Source organism: Xenopus tropicalis, chromosome 4 (assembly GCF_000004195.4).
Source record: "Xenopus tropicalis strain Nigerian chromosome 4, UCB_Xtro_10.0, whole genome shotgun sequence".
NCBI lineage: Eukaryota > Metazoa > Chordata > Amphibia > Anura > Pipidae > Xenopus > Xenopus tropicalis.
Window position 1 is genome coordinate 105663639 of NC_030680.2, and position 24085 is coordinate 105687723.

A 24085-nucleotide genomic window follows, 5' to 3' on the forward strand; every position below is an offset into this window, starting at 1 on the left:
TTCTGGGAGTTGTAGTTCTTTAAGAGCCTGACTAGTAGTAAAGGTTGATGTGCATTATTTTTGCTGTAGTACCAGCAGGGGCGCGTTTCCACTCATCCCTCTTAACAGAAAGCACTGTGAGTCTGAAGGTACCGTAACCTGCTCCGAGCCCTGTAAGAAACGTAATGAGTAAGTAACAAGGTTATAACCTCCCCCTTCGGTGCATGCAGTGAACTCCGTGTAATTACAGGAGCGCCTTACGCCTCCGATACCACATACACAGCAGGTAGTGTATCCCAGTCGGCTACAAAGGTTACTCAATGGCTAATGGCAAAGTTAAAGGTAATATTTAGGTGTCTGCGGAGAATCACAGTGGGCAGGCTTGTAGGGCACATGTATGAGCCGCACTAGCGTGAGTTTTGTGCTGCAGTAAAGAGAATAGCTTCTTAAATAGAAACGGTGAGGTAGTATATGCGGTCAATTTGTCTTTATTAGCAACCGTGTAAACTTTATTCGCCCTTCTAGTTAGATTTTACTTTCCCCTCGGTACCTAAACCCTGCAGCCCCTCCCCCTTATCCACCAATCAGTTTCTCGGAATCTGCCACGTGTTTGACAGACGCGCGTCGCCGTGGGAGAACTGAAACCCGTGCGTGTGCGTGAGGGGGCAATGACGCAACGTTGTCTTAGAGTAATGGAGAAACCTCCATGGTAAAGGCAGCGGGAGAGAGAGAACCAAGAAAGGAGGGGATGGAGGGAAACCAGGAAGTTCACATGTGAAAGTGAACAGCAATAAAATAAGTTATAATAATAAGTCATACCTCCCAACATTTTGAAAAAGGAAAGAGGGACAAAAATAAATGCCGCGCAAAATGTCTGGCCACGCCCATTTCTCCTGACCACTCCCATTTCCCCTGACCCTCAGTTCACATAAGAGACCAGTTTAGCTTATTAGTTACAATTGTAAGGGGGGCTTTTTACCATTCTGGCCTCTCTGCCAAAAGCCCACTTATTTTTGACTAATGTCAGATCAGGTGTATGCCATATATTTTTGGCAAGCTGAAATATGCATAAAAACGCGAGACTTTGCATTCTCTCGCGTTTTTATGCAGAAATCAGCTTTGTGTGCCTGCACCCGAGCATATTCCATTCGTACGGTTGCAGGCACAAGTAGGAGGCATATGCGGTATTTTCAGCAAGCAGTTTTCAGCTAATTAAATGTGAGAAACAATGATTCTAAGTGCAGGCGACACTCGTTAAGACTTCTGGGCTCTCTGCCAAAAGCTACTCTTAATTAAATTTGCATGTTTTTTAGCTGCAGTGCAGGAGATCAAAGGGAAATGAGGGATTTTTCAGTAAGAATCTGGGACTGTCCCACGAAATCGGGACAGTTGGGAGGTATGATAACTGTCCAGAAGTATGTTGGCTGCACTACACTGGTGGAAGGGATGGAATAATCCAAGAAAAATTTGCTGTCATAACTGGGAGAGACCGCAGTTTCAGGAAAATTAGTGTCAAATAACTTCTCTTTTAATGTTACTTTCTGACGTTAAAAATAGCGTTCTTCATATCTATGCTTACATTATTTACTGGGAATGGCTATTGCATTTAAAATGCATTAATATGACTGTTTTTAAAGTGATTATTCGTTAAATAAACCTTTATTTAACTGGATCATATTTATTGTGATGGTCTGGTTCTGTGTTAGCCTGAAAATATTGGAAAGAAAGGATGTGGATCAGTTGTCACTTGAAAAATTCCAAAGGTTCAGAACAGAACCATGAAAGGTGGCCATGTTGTATATGATTTGTCTTGTCAGGTATCCATTCTGTCTATAGTTTAATACCTATAAATATTGGTCTGTCTATAGTTGTAGTCCTCATACAAATAATAGGATCATTTGCAACCAATAAAATTCTGTTGGCCTAAACCACATGGATAGCCCAATGATATCGTTGGCCAGAGGCATTCTTTACCTCATCCTATACAATTTAGGGAAACTTTAGGGAAATTTCCTCTTATCATACGTGATTTTGCCTTGAAACATACAATTGTGGTTTGATTGGTCTTGCGTTATATTTCAGAGATGTTTCACAGGATAAAATCTCACATGCCAGGGAGTGTAACTGAGTAAAATGTACGGAAACCATATTATTGATATTACGAGTGAGGTCACCTTAAGCTGAGGTTCATTTTTCCCGAAGTCACTAATCTTTCAACCCAAATGAACAATAATATTTTTTTGTTCCAACTGGAGAACAATCTAGTGAGTGTTTTCTTAATGAAAAGCAAATATACATTGGCCATTCACAGGGGCCACACACATGAATTTCTGCTGTTCCAGTTGTTCGTGCAAAGAGCACAGATGATGAGAACAGCAGGAAGTTATAAGGAACTGTAAGGATCTGCCGATGCACCAAATTGGCCAGTGCATGGTGTAGTGGCAGATTACATTTTCAAACCTGCCTGATTCGCAAGCTAAACATTATTCATAGTGCATGGATATTGGTTGGGATTTGGGGGCCACTGCCTAGGGCTACACTGAATCCACCATTTGGGATTCAGAAAAAAACAAATCTGAATTATAATTTGAATGTGCAAATTAGGGCACGGAAGGCAAAATTTTTTAACTTCCTTGTTTATTTGATAAAAAGTCACTAAGGATTCAGGTTTGGTTTGGCCAGGCACGTGGATTTGCCCGGATCCTGTTGAAAATGGCCAAATTCTGGATTCGCTGCATCCCCTACACTGTACCAATACATGTATGATAGTACAGGTATGGGACCTATTATCCAGAATGCTCGGGACCTGGGGTTTTCCGGATAAGGGATCTTTCTGTAATTTGGATCTCCATAACTTAAGTCTGCTAAAAATCATTTAAATATTGAATAAACCCAATCGGCTTGTTTTGCTTCCAATAAGGATTAATTATATCTTAGTTCTGGGTACAAGGTACTGTTTTATTATTACAGAGAAAAAGGAAATCATTTTTAAAAATTAGGATTTTTTTGCTTATAATGGAGTCTATGGGAGATGGCCTTTTCTGTAATTCGGAACTTTCTGGATAGCAGGTTTCTGGATAAGGGATCCCATACCTGTAGTACATGTATGGCCAGCTTTAGTCATATAGGTGTTTAGACGGAGTAAGAGTAAAACTGACTGAGGACATGATAAATTGTTGGTAGTGATGAGCCAATCTGTCCCTTTTCGTTTCTCAAAACGGAGGGAAAAAAATTGTCACGCAAATTTCAAAACAATTCTCCAATGGCAAAATGTGGAAATTCACTGTAAATCCATGCCTGGCAAAAAAATTTGCTCATCACTAATTGTTGGGACTCATGAGTCGCACTCCTGTTCACTGTTCACTCCCATTACCATAAGGCTGGGTGCCCAAGAGGTAGATCACAATCTCCAGTAGATCACTTTAAAGTTTCTGGTAGATTGTGAGGCGGGATGCCATCCCACCATTCCCCCCCCAACATACCGGAGCTTTTGAGTGTGGCCGCTCTTGCCATCCATCCTTGTACTTCCACCCCAGAATAGAAGATTGTCCCAGCCTGGCCTCTGTATACATTTGTTCCCACTTTATATATGTTTCTGTGGGCTGTGAAGAAGGTTAGTAGGAAGTACTACAATCATTTTCATATAAATCTTGAAGTTGGCACTGCATTTGTATAATGTTATGTGGGCATTAAATGAGTGATCCTTCTTGGCTTGTGCCAAGTGATAGATGCTGCACTATTTTTATTAAGGTAGATCTTATGACAGAGGCCAGGGGGCAAGAGTAGATCACAGGGTGACAAAGTCTGGGCACCCCTGCCATAGGGCCTCTTACACATGGATATTTGACTTTATATCTATGGAATGCTGTTTTCTGTAAGTTCAGCATGCATTACTTTTTATATATTTCACAAATTTTGAACTCACAGATGCATAGAAATGCAGCATGTTACATTTACAACAACTCAATGAAGCATAAATAAAATGCAGGATTTGAACGCTCATGGCTGTTAACAACCAGGCAAAAGAAAATTAATTCAGCTTATGTGCACCATAGCTGTGTCTCAAATGCACAGTAAAGCTCCCATATGTAAGAGGCCCGGATGCAACCACACAAACCATTGTCTGTCATTGTTTGTGTCTCAACTGTACAGGGTTGGGGGGTGCAGGGCCCACCAGGGCTGCCACCCCAGGGGCCCCACACCCCACAAGGTGCCCCCACCGCACCCCTATAACCCCCCCCCGACATCCTCCCCTGAACACGCATAAGTGAAACTCGTCAGCAGAGGACCCCGGGGGAGCAGCAACAGGCATTGGGTCTGAACCACTGGAGCCCACCAGGGTTTTTCCTGGTGGCCCAGTCCAACCCTGCTTATGTACATTGGTTGTTTGGTGTTAATCACTGATGTAGAGAGAGCATACATTTGATTTGTCTGTCTTTTTTAACACCTGTTCTGCAGGTTTGTTGGGTGCGTTTCGTAGTATATGCTGCCTTGGGAGTCGCACGCACACGCTGAAGTCTGTAAATGCTGCTTCTTGCTTCAGGTTTTCATCCTCAGCAGTATGTATCCCTATATGTGTTACAGAATTGATTTTGGCACAGTATTCCTAAATAACAGTGGCAATTTATTGTTGGAATCTTAGATCCGCAATGAAAACAAGTCCTTGCTTCAAAATGATTGCTGGAATACATTGATTTGTTCTACTTTTGTTAGCATGAGGATTTTGATAATATTTGGTATTAAGGAAAATAAAACTGCTGATATGACAATTACCACAAAAATTTGTTTTATCTATGCATACTTGCAAATGGCTGTCAGAATTCACAAGTGCTAGGCCACCAACCTCGGCTATGTACATAACACCTAAGTATAGCAGAAAATCAGTTCTGTTGTCTTTCATGGAGATAATCCCACACTCCTACATGGGTTCTGCTTAAAAACTTGCCCCATCTTCGCATCCAAACCCTTAACGGTAAGCTGTAACAAGTAATTCATGCATACATATATTTACAAGAACATACTAAAAAGCAGAGCAATACATAGTAACACTGGAACTTAGGTAAAAAAAAGACACACGTCCATCCATTGAGTTGAGCATTTCCTGTCTATATAAATCCTGCCTAACTGTTAGTTGATCTAGGGGGAAAAAAAAACCCTTCTGAAGCCTCTCAAATTTGCCTCAAAGGGCAAAAAAAAAATTGCTGATCAGACCAGTCTAGGGATCAACTTGATATTGTTATTTTCTCCCTTGTTATAATCCATCCAACCCCTTCTTGAAGCAATCTAATGTATCTGCCAGTACAACTGATTCAGGGAGAGATATCCAACCAGTTTCCTTCCAACTACTATTGTCCCCTATGACTTGTAGGGTTTTTTGTTAATGTTTTCCTCTTCTTTCCTATTAACTTCTTAAATTCTGAAGTTATATACATTATATAATTTTTAAAAGGGTCAGCAGTGGGGCAGTTGTAAGCATTATTATATTGTGCAGGCCGCAATTTATAATGATGCAATGGTTTAAAAAAAAAAAGTGATTCCGGGTGTTCTGTTCATCAGATTAGATAATTATCACTAGTGATAAGCTAAAGTTTTTTCAGTTTCCGCTGCAAAAAAAGCAACCATAGACTTTTAATGCATTTTGAAAATTTTGGTGAAAAAATGTGTTCCATGGATCTATTTTTGGCTCTTTGGAAACATGAAAATGCGGTCTAATTCAAATATGCATTGTATTTATTTTCATATTGGACTAAAAAAGACTGTTGCCTTTTTAAAGACCATAATTGAAACCATAAAAACAGATGTGCATGTTTATGCATCGGATTCTAATATATAAATATAGTGCAGGTGGTTTATACTGAATGTGGTTTCCTACAGGAATTAATGTATTGTTATTTGTATGTACTGTTGCTTAATGCAAGCCTGTGAAGTAAGCACCCCCCCTTTTTTTGTGGTAAATGCATGATGATCAGATAATGATTGATGTTGCATTCAGAGCCTCATGCTGGCCACACAAGGGCAGTTTTGATTTATTTTAACTACAGCCTGTTCAAGTCACTACTCAAACATAATCATCTGTGCATTATTAAAGTACCTTAAAGATTGGCAATTGATGTGACCATGTTATTAATTGGACTTAAGGTGGTTATACACTTTAAGATTTGTTCTTTTGTTGAGTTCACCAAATGAGTGGATCTTTTACCAATATTCTCACCTTGGATCACATTGACAGGATGCAGGCCATTAGGACGAGGACCACACCAAAGCGCCAATGCGCTCCTTGCCCCAAAGGAATTTTTAAACCTGCCCGATCGATATCTGGCCAATTTTCGGGCAGATATTGGTCAGGCAGACCCGTCTGAGGGCCCCATACATGGGCTGGTAAGCTGCTGTCTCAAACCATCGGTTGCTTCTATCGGCCGTGTATGGCCACCTTTAGAATTGGACTGTGTGAATGGCTGGCTTCTTTTCAGTACTGACCGTGGGTGGGGCAGAGTTATGACTGGCAGAAATAACTTGCCTATCAGAGCAGACCTGACAAGACCTGCTGCTAACATGATAGAGAGAAGAGAGACTTGCTGCTAGAAATGTAATAATTTATATTTAAGAGAACCTAGGGTTAATTTTCCACACCAGTGGCAACACTAGTGAAACAACCTTATATCCAGCTTAGCTCAAGATCCATTTTAAAATAGCCTGTCTTTAGACAATACATTCATTTTTCTTGTTAGTGCAGTCTGTATCCGCTGTGGCATTCCATATCATGCATGCATATACATCTAGTTTAAGTTATACATGGAATAATGTACCTACTATTATAAACATAAGGATATTAGAAGTCGCCAGACATAGTGCTTATGTGCAGGTAATGGAACTTCCAATGTGTGACTATTAATAGATTTTAAAGTATGGAGTACATTATTTCCTATAAAACATACAGATTATATAAGTGTTGTTAGAAGCATATGTCAAGCAATTTCGTTTATAGGGGGCATTTTTAGATGCTTTAACATTGTGAGCCAGTTTAAAAAGCTTAAAGCAACTGAAACAGCCCCATAAGGCAAAACCCTGCTAACTAAGGGGTCATTTACATGCAGAAGCGTGTCCCTTAGCGCTCATTTTGGCAAACTGCTTCCCTGGTCTGGCTCTGCACCGCATACCACATGAAAAAAATAAGCAACAAGGGGATGCCAGACCTGGGGAAGCAGTTTGTCTAAATGAGCACAAAAGGACACTCTTTTGCATGTAAACAACATATAAGTTACTACCTGCCATAGAGTAGGCAGTTAGGACAGGGCCCTATTAAGGTGTGTGGGGGGCACCTATATGACCCCCCCCCATATACTCCTACTATTCAACCTATTTACCAGAAGTGCTTCTCATGCTGACCTTATGCTATTCTAAGCTGCAGCATGACTTTATTATTTTGCCAATTAACTAATACTTTTAGCATATATGTGTGTCAGTGTTTATTTCCATAAATACAGAGTTTGTAATAAATGCCTAATTGATCTCAATTTATCTTTAGGCAATGTCTTCAAAGCACAAAAATGCTAAACGAATCCAGGGACTTGATGGCAATGTCTGGTAAGTAATAGCAGACATAAATTGGGAATAAATTGATTTTCAGCAGGCATGTTACTGGGCTTTAATTCAGGTTAATAGACATGTCAAGATTGTAATCCTGTATATTGGATCAAAGCTGGGTGTTGACCTCACTTCTAAAATTAAAGGGCAGATTTAAAAAAAAAACTTTTTTTAATTTTAAAATTCAAATAAACTCGTTTCCACGAATGTGTGACATTTACTAAAAACTGCAACTTTTTCACATTGTCTCTCCAAAACCTCTACTTTTTATAATTGTCTCACAAAAAAACAGTGTAAAAAATCCAAAAACCTTTAAAGTTTTGAAGCAAAGAAACATACTTCAGGGAAGGGGCACCTGTCATTGACTTCTACATGATGTCGATAAGTTGTAGCTGGTGAATTGTCAGATTATGATTTTTAGCTGTTTGCGACTTTTAGTGATAAAAAGATCCGAATCAGAAAAAAAACCCATCCGTCCATTAGTAAATGGCCCCCTAAATCTTTAGCATAACAGGAAAGACTGCATTCATTCAGATATAAACCAGCTTTGTGCCCTCTATTGGTAGCATGCGGGACTTGAAAAAGGTGCTTACACTCTCATTCAAGGGGATGAAAAGTGTAATACTTATGCACCATGTATACTTGCTTCTGAATTGCCTCCACTGCTCTATGCAAACTGCACAACCTGTGACCCCTTTTGTTTCTGCTGCATAGGAGCTGGGACTGGGTGATGCAAACAAAATGCACCAGCGGCTATAATTCCTAAACAGTAGGATTAAAATAAACATACTAAGATTTTGCCAATGAACTAATAATGGCACAGTCAGGAAAGGGTACAATAAATGTAAAATAGCAGCATTTCAGGGATTCTAAAAGAATCTCTAAATGGTAATGTTTATGTTCATTTCTTTCAGGGTTCAATTTACAGCTCTAGCAGCAGACCCCACTGTTGTAAATCTTGGTCAAGGTTTCCCAGATATATCTCCTCCTTCCTATGTAAAAGAAGGCCTAGCTCAAGCTGCAGCCATTGACAAGTTGAATCAGTACACTCGGGGCTTTGTAAGTAAAGATTAGCAATATTTCAAAACACTGTAAGCAGAAATATAGATTCTTGATCTATTTTATTTATTTATTTTTTATTTGCAACTCCGATAAAATATACTGTACATAAAATATAACATTCCATTGCACTGATAAATAGGGTATATAGATAAAATGAGTAGGGTCTGCACACTTTTCTTTGACCCTCCTCAATGATTACAGAGCTTTGGTCAGTATCTTCATGTGTTTAAGTTACATTTATTAAAGGGTTTCTCCCTGCTAGCTCCTCAGACATATACCAAGTGGTGAACCTCAATGTATAAAGTATTTCTGGTTGTCGTATAGGAGTTAATGTTTGGACATATTTTACCCAGGTAACAAAAAAAGTTTTCAACTTGACGTTCTCTATTAAGACTAGCTTCCAACCAATCCATACGATAGGCAAAATCGAGTTTGATAAGCATCATTCCAAATGGTGGGGGTTGAGGTGAGACCCAGCAATGCAGTATGGCCTTTCTACTAACTGCTGATTTTTTATCTGCCTTTGGGATTTTCGCTGTATCTCCAAAAATTGCCCACAAAGGAGTAAGATCTATCTGAATATGTCATGTAGATCTACAATAGAGGATGACCGTTTCCCAAAATTGTTTGATCGCAGGGCAGGACCATAGACAATGGGAGATATCTGCTGACAGGGGAAAAATAACCCCCTTGATCTATTTTTAATATTTGTGCCCTCTTTAGATCCATGTCAGACCTGTGGCACACCAGAGGTTTTCTCTTCCGGTGTGTTCCTATCTGTAAGGAAATGCCTGCTACTTCATGGGCTGCCTGCCATAGACTAAAGTAGCAGCTAAGTAGCTCAAATGGGTGTTTTATGGGCAAAACATGAGGTGAGTGCAATTTATTTCAGAGGCAGGCAGCCTGAGCAGTGACATGCATCTCTTCATGCAAATGCTTGCTGTGGTATGGCCCTTAGGATATTTTATCCTGTATGCACACATACAAGCGTGAACATTTTTTAACTTTGTTGAGCCATCAAGCAGATGGGATGGGAGAGAGGCTAATTAGCAAAGATTGACTTAATGGTAAAGCTATACACAAATCTGCATAGAGTTCTTTTTCAGATGATCAGGATATTAGAACATTTTTTAACAAATAAAATAAAGCTTGAACAAGAGTTAGTGATAGTGTTTTTTTCATTTCAGTAGATTAGTCTTCTGTTTTGTTCAAACCTTGGTGTGATTACATTAGAGATAACTGTCCCAAATAAGTTGACATAAGAGACCACACATGCACAGATGATCATTCAGCTGGCTTCTGTACTGACTAGATTGCATGAAAGGTCTGTGTGTGGCCCCACATGGCTTGAATTATTTAATAAATGCTACTTATTGCAATTTTCCTGTGTATGGCTGTCATACATTCCAGATCTATAAATCAAACATAGAATCTTGGTTGACTTATAACTGTAGGGTCATCCCCTGCTTGTCGAAGCTTTGTCTCTGGTTTATGGGAAAGTGTGTGGAAGGAAGATAAACCCTAACAGTGAAATCCTTGTGACAGTGGGTGCTTATGGATCCCTCTTTAGTGCAGTCCAAGGACTTATCGAAGAAGGAGATGAGGTGAGTATTCATATTACCTGGTAGTGCTTAAAGGAGTACAGCAGCCAAATAATGTCTGCATTATGAAAGAAAATTTCATTCTAACCCTCTTGACCATATACAATGATGAAACACATCGAATGAGTTATTTGTTGAAAGTAATATTTCCCCCTCCCACAAGAAACGGTTCTGAAACAGTGTTGCTGTCCTCTGGCAAAGAGTACATTTTCCAAAATGGCATGCAGGTTTGGACTGGCCTCCCAGGGGCCCTACTCAGTTTTTCATTACGTACACCAGAGAGCCACAGCGCTTAGCATGGGTTACTTTTGTGACAGTAGGCCCCAGATGTCAGGTCCTCTGGTGTGCCCTAGTGGCCCAGCCTAACACTGCTTGCATGCTACTTTACTGGTTTTTCAATCAGCCTTCTTCTGCTTATTTGTTTTAAGAGTCAGAATCAGTAGTTCAGAAAATAGCACAAGATAATAACAAATAACTTTAAAACCATGGTAATTAAAGCAGGATCCCCTTTGCTAATGGAAATGAAAAACCACAGCTCAAAAAAATCATCAATATCTATGCTCTATAGTTCATTCTTACATGAGCTTTTTGTTTAAGCTATCTGATTTATTGGCTTTTTTTTATTAAAAAGAGAAAATATGCAATGGTAACATTGCTGTAGGTTTTAGATGATTACAGGCCAGACCAAATAATGAAACATAGTGACTTCCTGTACTCAGACTTAATATTCAATGTACTGTATGAGCAAAATGCTTTTATAGTAATGTTATTTTTAATTATTGCCATTTATTTACTAGGTGATTATAATTGAGCCATTTTATGACTGCTATGACCCCATGGTTAAAATGGCTGGAGCCACACCTGTCAGCATCCCACTGAGATATGTAAGTACATGGTAGCAATTGGGTACATCTTACTAAGAATTCATTTTTTACTTAATATAATTAGCTTATGTTCATTATATAGTGGCTTGTTAATTTTTCACCGAGACCTCATGTTTACCATAGTTATCTCTTAGGGGCACATTTATTAAAGTATGACATGCCCGAAATACAAAAATTTTGTATTTGGTCATACTGTGCGTATTTTCTGCGACTTTTTTGTAGTTTGCGCAACTTTTTCATACATTTGCGCAACTTTGTCGTATTTTGCGACAAAATCGTATTGTCGCTCCGAGTACGAAAGTTTCGGATTCATTCAAGCTTCGGTATCGTGACTTTCCTTGGGCTAGGTTGGAGCTGCAGAGTGCTATTGATTCCTATCCGAGACTTTCCTTGGGCCAGGTTGGAGCTGCAGAGTGCTATTAATTCCTATGGGAGACTTTCCTTGGGCCGGGTTGGAGCTGCAGAGTGCCATTGAGCCCTATGGGAGACTTTCCTTGGGCCGGGTTGGAGCTGCAGAGTGCCATTGAGCCCTATGGGAGACTTTCCTTGGGCCAGGTTGGAGCTGCAGAGTGCCATTGAGCCCTATGGGAGACTTTCCTTGGGCCGGGTTGGAGCTGCAGAGTGCCATTGAGCCCTATGGGAGACTTTCCTTGGGCCAGGTTGGAGCTGCAGAGTGCCATTGAGCCCTATGGGAGACTTTCCTTGGGCCGGGTTGGAGCTGCAGAGTGCCATTGAGCCCTATGGGAGACTTTCCTTGGGCCGGGTTGGAGCTGCAGAGTGCTATTGAGTCCTATGGGAGGCTTCCAAAATCATGCACAGAAGGATCAAATTTGGAAAGGTTTTCCCGCTGTTTACAATCTTTCAATATGAAAATTTTGTGACTTAAGGATCACCAATACGATATTAGCATGACTATTCTGATTTTTTCGTAAGCATTTTCATGATATTTGCAATCATCAGAAATGATCGTATCTAATCTGAATTTTTCCTATTTCGGGATTCGAACTCGTACTTTGATGAATGTGCCCCTTAGACATCATAAGCTTTGAAACTTATTGCACACATAGGGTTTGTATTCATATTTCTACTGTCTCCTGTCCTCGACCAGATTTCCAGGTCCTTCGCCCTAAGGCAAGCCCAAAACAACATCATTACATGTAAATGTGTTGTAGTATAACTAAATTAGTGAAGGTGAGCCACACTTGGGTCATAATAACTGATACTGAAATACCATTAGTCATGTTATTACTTGACCTTGGTTGTGGTGTGGGAGCCCAATCATGGCATACTGCATGTATACTGTGATGGTACCATTTTACTTTGCACCCGTGTATCCCACTTTAAGTTACCGGCACAGCTTATTATCAAGGTACAGCAGTTACTTTGAGTGCTCTGTGATTTGTGGTCCAGATGCCACAAATAATTTAAAAAAAAATTGTCGACTTTTACATTTTTAAGTTGGAACACTTTTTTTCATAACATTTTGTCTGCATCATTTTGAAATTCACAGAAATCCAGAGGCAATGGCGTTATGTCTAGTGCTGACTGGACTTTGGATCCAGAAGAACTGGCTAGTAAATTTAGTCCCAGGACTAAGGCAATTATATTAAATACTCCAAATAACCCTATGGGCAAGGTGAGGACTTTTCTCAGTTATTTTGTTCCTACCTGTTTTTTCTATGTATCTGTTACATGTACAGTATCTTTTTTTTTAAAGACCAGAGTCAGACAAAAGACTTTTGCATGCATGCAAAGATTTGCTGCATTCCTCATTGGTTGCAATGATGTAGTTACCAGTGATTAGCAGAGTTTATTGGGGTGCACGGCAGGCAGCATGTCCTGAGTACTGCCCATAGACATACATGCTTCTTGGCACGCTTCACAAAGTGAGTAGGCCGGAGAACTCTTTTAATCACATTGCATATGTGTAAAGTGGCAGTTTGGACGCAAGTCAGTGCCAATGTTGACACGTGTCTAAGACAAATTGCGCCCACTCAGGCGCTGAACAGCTCCGACCTGCTCTGAAATGTGCTAAAGATTGTACTTAGTGGATCTGCTTCGGGAGCTCTCCTGACAGGAAGTATGACCTGACAAAATGGCTGAGTGATTTTTTTTTGCAGTCCTAAACTTAGTCAGGCATTGCAAACAGAGCATTTCCTTAGTATGCCAGTGCTACTACTCTCCTAGTGGCTCTGCCAACACCACCAAATGCATAAAATATAATAAAGGATCAGAAAGGAGCACTCAGATTTAAGTTAAACTGCAAATTGTTCTTTATACTTGTGACATGTTTTGAGCCACACAGGTCTCATATTTGATAAAAGTCCCTATGTGGCTAAAAACTTGTTGGATGAATAAAGAATTTGAAAATTAACTGCTGTCTGAGTGCTTCTCTTCCTTTATTATATGATCTGTTGCAATAAGGTCAGACTATGCCTGTCAGTTTAAGTCTGTGAACCTGTCGAACAAAATTGCACCGGTTGTGCATCCACCAAAGTGAGGTTTTATTTCAAATCTTTGCAAACTTTTTTTTTTATTCACACTATTAACCTGTTCTACCTTGGCACAAAACTGAGGATGGTAATTAATGCATGCTTCCCACACCTATTTCATTATTCTTCCTATACATTACTTTCACTTTTCACTATATATATTGGATGCCATCTTGATTATTGTCAATTATTTTGGCAGTTTCTATGCCACTGTAGTAGCATCTGACTTTTGTACAATAAGGCACTAGTCATCCCAAAAAGAAATAAATACATATAACAAAACATGTTAAATAGTTGCTAAGGCTTATTCACTATCTACCTAGTGCAGCAGCTGATAGCTATGATGTCTAGCACCTTACTAGAGCTAATTACATCAGGTAGGTTCACCCTGCCTGACTTTGTTTCCATGTGGCCTCAGCCTAACAGACCAGTAATGGTAAAAAGGGAAATTAATACTGTCATCCTGTACTCAAATATAATTTATATAAATAGGCTACACTGCAGCAGCAGAAACTTACATACAAGGTTCTGTAAGATTATAGGTCACACTTTGCTTGGCAGATACCTGATTAAGTATTAAGTGGTTTTATTGCTTAGCCAGTGATAAAGACGGCTCTCAGCACACGTATAAGGTGAAAACATAGAGCATGTCGCCCAGGGTAATTTTTGCACAGAAATTCTAAATTGTCCACAAGGTGGCACAGTAAGGAAAAACAAATAATGATCAGATTTAAATAAAACACAAGGGACGAAGGAAATAATTTCCTGTGTCTATTTTTTTAAACGGTGATGGTAAGCAAGCGTTTTTAAATCCTTGAATAGGACAGATGCTGACATTGAAAGAAAATGCCTTTGGTAGGCTGAGAACACTTAGTAATCTGTATATGACAATGAGGGCCACGTCAAAATATACATACCATTTGCACCTGGGGAGTGATGGGATTTGTGTGATTAGTTGTAAACATTTAATTTCTGTCTCTACTAGGTATATACTAAAGAAGAACTGCAAGTAATTGCTGATCTCTGTATAAAACATGACGCACTGTGCATCAGTGATGAGGTTTATGAATGGCTTCTATACAATGGAAATAAGCATGTAAAGATAGGTACTAGTATCCCTTTCCTCTACATATAATGGAGAAAATAGTTTATAATCAAGATTCCATTTAAAATCAATGTATTGGGCTCTTGAAAAACTGATTGGAGCCCATGGATATATCATATGTGTTTAAATGATTGCTGATATTGTTGCTGGTACCTAATAGGGCTCATTTACTAACCCAGTGCAAAGTGCAGATTTACATCCATATAAATGCTACTCAGAAAGGTACATTTAACAATATACATTTGTCCATACTTGCACCAAATTGACAAAATGACCTTTGCATTGGCTTTACAAGGTGGAAAGCACAGTGTCACTGAATGCAAGGGAGGTCTGGAATTAATCCCTGCCTTGTGCATGTGTTGTTTTGTGATACTTTTGTGCCTTGCACCTTCATATACAACTGATTTGCACCTTAAGAATTACATACAAATGCCATCTTTGATTCTCTTAACATTGCTGGACAGGAAATAAGGCAATCTGCACCCACAGTAACCCATAAACTGTGTATGCTGCAAGTAATGTCTTCCAGCACATTCACTAGATATTCACAAGTGTCAGAAATTTCTTCCCACAGTTGCTATATTTATAGCATAGTTCCCGCTTTATTGTAAGTCAGTTAATGAGGCAGTTTATGTTTCTGCACCCACTATTGTAAATGCCCTTGCCCCTTTACCTGTTTGGGGCTGACATGGCCTTGCTTCCTAACAGTGTGTGTTTTTCATGTCACATAATGTTATTTAAAGAACAGTAGCTATCAAAGCTGTAAAACCATATAATGTACCCCACACTAAATTGTGCCTTATGTATAATGTAGCTACGCTGCCTGGTATGTGGGAGAGGACCATCACAATTGGCAGTGCAGGGAAGGCGTTTAGTGTAACAGGATGGAAGGTAAGAACCACTGCTAGCTCGCACATCTAACATAACCCTATGTGTTCTAAAGTCTGAATATCTTTCTGGAAAAAAAAAGTTGTATCAAATCTGTTTTTCATTCATATTGTATTCATTTCATAGTACACGGACCTGCTTGATTAAAAGTCCCAGAAAGATTTATTGAGTGGTTGGTCATTTATTACCAGTAGTTCATAATTGTAGGACAGTCCCAACACAGATTTGCCATTTCTTGTGGGCACTTTGAGTAGAATTTGGAGGTAAATTATCTGTTGTATATGTTGCTAGCTAGTCAGTAAAAAAAAAAAAATCCTTCATGTTGCTGAGTTGCTCCACAAGAGGCAGGGAGCTGAACTTTTGCCAAAAGACATATATGAGTTGGTGTAACTACTGAAGGAGCACCACATCACAACCTTCTCTATGGTCTGGGTGGGCATTCAGAGGGAAAAGCAAACAGCTCTTTTGGTTTTCTGTGGTTATGCATCACTGCTAGTGCAGATATGGCCTCTATAATGGTTCTCTGTAGGCCAACAGTATGATCGTGGCCAACGATTGGGTCAGCCCAATTTGGCCAGATCATGCAGACATCTTAAAGTTTATGGCCATATTAAGGCTCATGAAAGCAATATTTGGGGGTTTAGTTTTGCTACAAGGAGGGGGAAAGTGCCTTGGCCATTTGGTAAAGAAACCCCTAGGAGTTGTCATTTCACAGGAAGGAAGGCATATAGGAATCTGTGAAGTGATTTTATTTTAAAGAATGTTTTTTTCCATAATATCAGTCATAGGCTTCTCTAGTTATTTAGAGTCTGCGAGCTTGAAACATATGAGGGTAAATTTTAATTTCCTGGTATTTAGAAATATTGACCAGAGTTTCGAACAAAGGGTCAAGAAGAAGAGCAAGCACTTTTTCTAGTTTATTTTCAAATCACAGTACAAATTTGTCTTTTATGGTAATCACTTTCCACAGCAAGGGGCCCTGATCCCCAAAGTATAATATGATGTCTACATAAAGGGAGATTTCCTCTTTAGCTGTGGTGTCACTGAGCTGAAATTTTAAACACAGGGAGAAAAGGAAATAACAACAATTATATTTTCTCATAAAGAATAGAATTAAAATTGTGGTGTACTTAATGTTTCATACCCTTCCTTTTGCTTTCAGCTTGGTTGGTCCATTGGTCCGGCACATCTTATTAGACATTTGCAGACAGTCCAACAGAATTGTATATACACCTGTCCAACTCCATTGCAAGTAGGTTAAAAGAAAAAATCTAAAAGCTTTGTATCATTTCCTTATTGTTGTGTGGGGCAGAAACAGCAGTCAGGTGATTCTAATGATGCTAATGTATGCAAGCATCTTATCAGTTTGTAAAGGCCAGGACTGTCCACCTGAAAGCCCACATGCCAGAAGTGGACCTAGTTGATTTTTATTGACCTGCATAAAAATTGATTACTTTAAGCATCATCATTTTATAAAGTATTATAATACAAATAATAAACTGTGGTATGGTGATTATAATACATTTTATGGAAAAAAAGTTGGACAGTATTGTCATGACCCAGTTAACCCAGAGGGCTAGGGTGAAATTTTCCTGTACTGGTGCATAACCCCGAAAGTGGACTTTTCATGTGAAGGGCCCTTCATACAGGCCTGTACTGGCAATCTGTAGGTTCAGGCAAATGGCAGAGAGGCAGATGTTAGATGCCAACTAAACTATTTATTGAGACTGTGGGGGGGGGGGGGCATGTCACATGGTATGTTTTGTCACCCTGCGCTTACTTTTTTTGGTGCAATGGCAAAATAAATTAACAATTGCCTTCTGCATTTTACAGCATATACTGTACACAATTCAAATATTTTACCACTGCTGATTAACAATGACACTACTGCAGTTGTACTTTCTGATTTTTTTGTCGCCCTTACAGTGGAAGAGATTAAATATGTTCAACAGAAAGTACTGTGTGCCAATGCTCTGAACTAGATATAGTGCATTAAAGCTCATTTACTTAAAAAGGTACTAAATTGCACAATTTCAGTTGCCTATAGCTACTCTTTAGCAGTAAGTTTTGATTGGTCAACTACAGTTTGAAAAATAAAAGCAAAGATTGGCTGTGATAGACAACTGCACTGGTGCATTTCAGCACCTTTTTTTTGGTAAACTAAAATACACATCCTTTTCAAACCTCTGCTTTCATACATTAATCCTATTTAGAGTGTGGATTGAAGTATGCCTCAGAGGTTAAAATCCAGATCCAGTCCAAAATAACATTCGGACCAATGCCTGAAACAACAGTTAAAACATGAATTAATGCTAAAGGTATGGGATTCCTCATCTAAAAACTAATTATTCAGAAAGCTGAGAAATACGGGAAGGCCATCTCCCACAGACTCCGTTTTAAGCAAATCTAATTTTTAAAAACAATTTCTCAATAATAATAAAATAGTACCTTGTACTTGATGGTAAATAAGCTGCATGATTCCATATCGGTGGCAAAACAATCCTGTAAAAGTTATTTGTCCAAGTATCAACAGTATTTGCATCTGCAGCTATTACTTTATGTAACCAGCATCATATATGTCAGTTTGTTAGTAAATAGTTTCCTGCAGATTGTGTTCCTGAAAAAGCACAAGCATATTGACCTTTTAATGCCAATAAATAATACACAGCTATTTTTTAAAAGTTTCTGATGGTTTATTCATAAATAAGATTATGTTTGCCCAGTATTGTGTTTATAAAATATTCAGCTGATGGTTTAAAGTTTCTGCTAAAATACAAAAAGCAAGTTAAAAGTACAAGAAAAAAAACTTGGCAATTACTTCCTATAATTTCTTCAATAGTATCCTGCTTGTACAAGCATGTAAAATCTTGTCCCAGTACGGGGATTAACTTTATACACTGAACCTTAGAAGTTGGTTGAAATGTACAGAATTTCCCCCAGTCATTATACACTATATACATAATTATTATTTTGATGTTCTTTACAGGAAGCCCTGGCTCATGCTCTTTTCAAGGATTTTAAAAGGATGGATGAACCAGACTGTTATTTCAACTCACTTCCCCGGGAGCTGGAAGCTAAGAGAGATCGGATGGCTCGCTTGCTCCAGGAAGCCGGAATAAAGCCAATCATTCCAGAAGGAGGCTATTTTATGGTTGCTGATATTTCAGTTTTAGGTAACCAAGTGGTTTAGTAATACATTCAGGGCAGCCGTAACCACAGCAGAAAGCTAAGAAATGTGCCACACTAACTGCACAGGTTTGGTGGTCTTTGATTGAGTAATATTTCATGATCTGTTGGAAATGAGAAACACATAACATTAACATAGACATTCTCATAACATTAGACTTTTATAGTTCTACTGTAACAGTGCTATTGGCAGTATTAGAAAAGATACATGAGCCACAAATCAGCATGTGTATGGTTAATCCTAACATAGCATTGTTTCATTGATTCAGGTATAACCATGTAAATAATTCATAAAGTGCACAATATTCAGCTGTCCTGCTCCCCCTCTTCTCGGTACTTCACTGTTTTGCTTGTACTCTGACTGGGAACTTTTTGTGTTTATTAGATGTGGATCTTTTTGATATGAAGGAAGATGAACCTTACGATTACAAGTTTGTGAAATGGATGATTAAAATGAAGGTATTTTTTGTGGGGTAGCTTTACTGATATGTATTTGTATATTTAATTTTTTAATGATTTCATCCATAACCTGGTCAATAGCAGACTACAGTCACTTGAAAAATAAGTCAGATAAGGTACAGAAACAGTTTTCAGGCCTGACAACCACATTTTAAGGGGCAGATTTATTAACACTTGTATTTTGTTCGTTTCCTCAAATGAAACTTTGTAGCGCAAAAAATCGTGTATTTTAATAAGACCACATTTTCAGAACTGAATAAGTGAAAATCCAGGAAAAACTCTAATACAAAATCACACCAGCAAAAAGCTGGTGTGCTGGTCATGTAGAAGTCAATGAGAACTGTCCTTTGCAAATTGAAAAATATTTGTTAATTTAGTTTTATTTCATTGAGAGTTTTTCGGGGGGGGGGGGGGGGGGGTTTAGTCAGGTTCATTTATCAACACCGTGCAAATTTGCTGTAACACATGATTAGCTTTTCCAGCCAGAAAATCTGGCAAGATGTCGATCAGGCAGGTTTGATTTTTTTTGTAGGATCTATGACTGCATCAGCTTATTGATGTGGTTCCCGCTCTGACAGCTAGCATTCCCATCGTTGTAATCAGATTGTTTCGCCCTATGGCCAAATGATCAGATTAGTTGAATATTGCCCACCTTAGGTAGGCATGTCAGAGGAAAGAGACATTCATTTAGCGACTTTGCCAAATGAGCAGATCTTGTAGTGTATGGCCAACTTTAACCTTTCCATTATCCATCCCAAGCCACCACTACAGCCTACAAAACCCTTTGTATTCTGTCTGTCTGAAAGGAAGTCTTATCAGAGGATTGGTTCTAGAACAGAACCCATACATCTCATGTTAGGTTGACCGTAGTCCCTCCATTATTCCCAACAAGCATAATTCGTTAGTGATTTCAGCAGGGTAGTACAGCTTTGTAGCCAGAGGTGCTATCAATCCCTCCGTAAGTCTAGCAATTCATGGACACTTCAATACTAAGAGGCAGATTTATTAAAATGTGACATCAGCACTCCCAGCAGAAAAATACAACCACTTTCTATTCATTTCTATGTGGTTTTTAGAAGCATGTTTATAAATGGGTGAAAGTTAGAGTTTGCCATTTGATATATCCCATAGGAATGAATAAAAAGTGGGTGAATTTTTCTGTTGGGAGTCCTGATGTCACATTTTGATTAAAAAAGCCCCTAAGTGAAAAAGGAGCATCTGGTTGTAGGCATCTATCACATTTCATAGGCTATCTTTTCCCAGTCTGCACAAATTTAACTGGAGTCGATGCAGACTTTTTGAGGCAGTCCCTGTTTGAGATTAAAGGAGAAGGAAAGGCTAAATCACTGGAGATTGTAATCACTTACCTGATATCCCTGGCTGGTGCTCCTGTTAGGGCTCTGGCTCACGGGGAGATTAGTCCTCTCAAGGCAACTTCCGCGATTTCAGGGATTTACATTTTCGCCGGTGTGATGGCATTTCGGGGAGATTAGTCGCCCGCCAGAGCCCTTAAGAGAAAACTGCTCCGGCCAGGGGTGTATGAGAGTGAACATCCCCAGTGATATAACCTTTCCTTCTCCTTTAAGTAGCAATAGGCATTATACATTTCCTTGTCTTCTCTTTATCCAGGTTTGGTGTTTATTTCTCTGATGAGGGCAGCACATGGCAGGGCCTTATAGAGCAGTGATGCTAGTGCTGAAGGGCTGCTGCAGGGCTTAGGTGATGTATTTGGGTTTGGTAATGTCCTAAGAATATGGCTAATGTACAGTATTGCTCTGACACTAGTTAATCTAATGTAACACTGTATATGTTGTAGACTTGCATTGCCATTTCCACCACCTGTAATTAATTTAATCTCCTTTATTCTTTGTTTATTATAGAAACTAGCAGCTATTCCAATAACAGCATTTTGTGGACCAGAAACTACAAAGCTTTTTGAGAAGTACATACGGTTTTGTTTTATCAAGGTAAGAACAGTATCTCCCTCAAAATGTATGATGGACTTCTTATGAGTAAAGGTGCCCATACACTTTCAGATCTGCTCGCTTGGCGATGTCAGTGGTCAAACGTTTCCTGTTATTCTTGACACACTGCAACAGGGATTTTGGCCCACTCCTCCACACAGATCTCCTCTAGATCGGTCAGGTTTTGGGGCTATTGCTGAGCAACATGGAGTTTCAGCTCCCTCCAAAGATTTTCTATTGGATTTAGGTCTGGAGACTGGCTAGGCCACTCCAGAACCTTGATATGCCTCTTACGGAGCCACTCCTTGGTTATCCTGGCTGTGTGCTTCGGGTCATTGTCATGTTGGAAGACCCAGCCACGACCCATCTTCAATGCTCTGACTGAGGGAAGGAGGTTGTTGCTCAAAATCTCAAAATATATGGCCCCATTCATCCTCTCCTTAATACAGTGCAGTCGTCCTGTCCCCTTCGCAGAAAAGCACCCCCAGAGCATGATGTTACCACCCCCATGCTTCACAGTAGGGATGGTGTTCTTGGGATGCAACTCATCCTTATTTTTCCTCCAAACAAGGCGAGTGAAGTTTAGACCAAAAAGTTCTACTTTGGTCTCATCTGACCACATGAATTTCTCCCATGCCTCCTCTGGATCATCCAGATAGTCATTGGCAAACTTCAGACGGGCCTGGACACGTGATGACTAGAGCAGGGGAACCTTCCGTGCAATGCATGATTTGGAACCATGACGACGTTGTGTTCTACTGACAGTGACCTTTGAAATTGTGGTCCCAGCTCTCTTCATGTCATTGACCAGCTCCTCCCTTGTAGTTCCTCACCTTTCTTATCATCAGTGATACCCCACGAGGTGAGATCTTGCATGGAGCCGCAGTCCTAGGGAGACTGACAGTCGTCTTTAGCCTCTTCCATTTTCCAACAATTGCTCCAACAGTTGATCTATTTTCACCAAGCTGCTTGGCAATTGCCCCTTAGCCCTTTCCAGCCCAATTTTGTCTCTGGTGTCTTTTGACAGCTCTTAGTAGTAGTTGGAGTCTGACTGACTGTGGGATGGACAGGTGTCTTTAAAGAGCTCAGACAGGTGCTACTAATTTAGATTAATGAGTGGAGTAGAGGTGGACTTTTTAAAGGCAGAGTAACATTGGTCTTTGAGAGCCAGAATTCTTGCTGATTGCCAGGTGTTCAAATACTTATGTGCAGCAGTGCAATAGAAATAAATTCTTTAAAAATTATACAATGTGATTACCTGAATTTTTTTTTAAATGCTGTCTCTCACAGTGGGACTGCACCTACAATGTGAATTTCAGACCCCTCCATGATTTCTAAGTGGGAGAACTTGCAAAATTGCAGGGTGTTCAAATACTTATGTTCCTTACTCTAAGCGGATGAGTGAGTGAGAACAAAGTTAAATAGTGCAAGCAAGCTCATAAGTGATTTTAGGGGAGAGCCCATCCAAAGCATAGTCATTTTCTTCCTAGCACGTATACATTATGTTAACTGGAGCAAAATCATTGTTGTTTTCCCCCCTGAAAACTTCATCTGTACAGTCTGGCTGAAGTGCCAGTTTGCAAACTGGATGTTTCGTCCCTACTTCCCAACAATTAGAGCCTTAGTGAGATACCCTGCACTATATTCAAGAAAAAGTGGTACAACATAAAAACCCTGCTAAAGGGGACTTTAGAAGTCGCAGCAGGTTTTAATACCCAGTAAAGTAACCCTATTACCTTAAGATAAAGTCAATAGACATTTTTCCAGTAAAGTAACCCTATTACCTTAAGATAAAGTCAATAGACATTTTTCCACTGGCAGAGAAAAAGCAAATACTGCCCGATGCCATCCCATTTGTATAGTGGGTGGCACTGCCTCTCTGCTATCCTATGTGTATCTCTCCTGTAATCAGCCCTACCTACAGCAGGTTTGTTTTCTGCTTGTTTTCTCTCATCTATGGCAATTCAATTAAAAATTAGCTTTTTTTTCATAAGCTCTGATTGTGCTCCTAACTGTTACCATTTTTACATTTACAGCAAGATAGCACATTGGATGCTGCAGAGGTAATCTTGAAAAACTGGAATAAGTGAAAATGAAAGCAAGAGCTCTTTAACCCAGCATTACATTGAGAAGCATTTGTTGAAGAGAATCCCCTTAACAAAATGGTTTCAGTATGGGATGTGCCATAATATATTATGCTTCTTTTAACAATAAAACACTTCCAGCATCTCTGTTTGATGGTACAGAAAATCAATAGATGGGGACTGTTACTAAAGCAAAAGTGATGTTATTGTACTTCTGTTACTAGCCACTAGCCAATAAAACCAGTGCTCACTGACAAAGATGAGACATCCCATCTTGTCCAACGGATAACAATATATATATTTTTTAATTTAGAATATTATTGTACAAAACAATGATGTATATGTTTTTAAAAATAAATTAACACGTTTCAAAATTTACATTTTGTCAGTTATTGGTGATACATTTGTTTCTACAGAGGTCAAGTGGAACTGACTCATACCTGCTGGGCTTTTATGCCTAAACTGGAGATTAGATATTGCCTATAACACACAGTTTCTGAGCTGTGGACAGCATGCCACTGCCAAGTCTACCTTAGGCAGGGCATTTTTCATACAGCTCTATGGCAAGCTGACAGGCGCATAGGGGCAGACACTCCTTACATAAAAACTTAATCAACTGCCCACCATGCAATTTACAAGGTAAAATAATGTAGCTGAATCAGGCTGTGTCAAGAAAGGGACCTGGAAATCTCAAAATGCTATCTGTTAGAGACTGTAGAACTGCTACTAATAAAAGTGTGTTTTCTGTTTTGATTCTTTGACCAGATTCAGTGAGTTTCAATACATGAGTTGCTAGT

At 39.4% G+C, this 24085-nt stretch overlaps 1 protein-coding gene and 1 long non-coding RNA gene across 2 annotated transcripts; one reads left to right on the forward strand and one right to left on the reverse strand.

Annotated features, from left to right (window-relative positions):
• Nucleotides 1-105: 105 nt before the first annotated feature.
• On the forward strand, nt 106-23666 carry kyat3 (kynurenine aminotransferase 3). Its single transcript, NM_001102788.1, is given in 12 exon segments — nt 106-168; nt 4438-4538; nt 7505-7563; nt 8478-8622; nt 10080-11110; nt 12621-12746; nt 14588-14708; nt 15522-15598; nt 16758-16847; nt 18582-19240; nt 21121-21207; nt 23241-23666. Coding segments are annotated over 5 exon segments (483 nt in total). The 5' UTR covers nt 106-164; the 3' UTR covers nt 10254-11110; nt 12621-12746; nt 14588-14708; nt 15522-15598; nt 16758-16847; nt 18582-19240; nt 21121-21207; nt 23241-23666.
• LOC116410435 lies at nt 16500-18582 on the reverse strand. Its single transcript, XR_004222407.1, has 2 exons — nt 18044-18582; nt 16500-17030 (listed from the first exon to the last, which is right to left on the reverse strand). It is a non-coding gene; the product is annotated as an uncharacterized LOC116410435 (long non-coding RNA).
• Nucleotides 23667-24085: the final 419 nt, after the last annotated feature.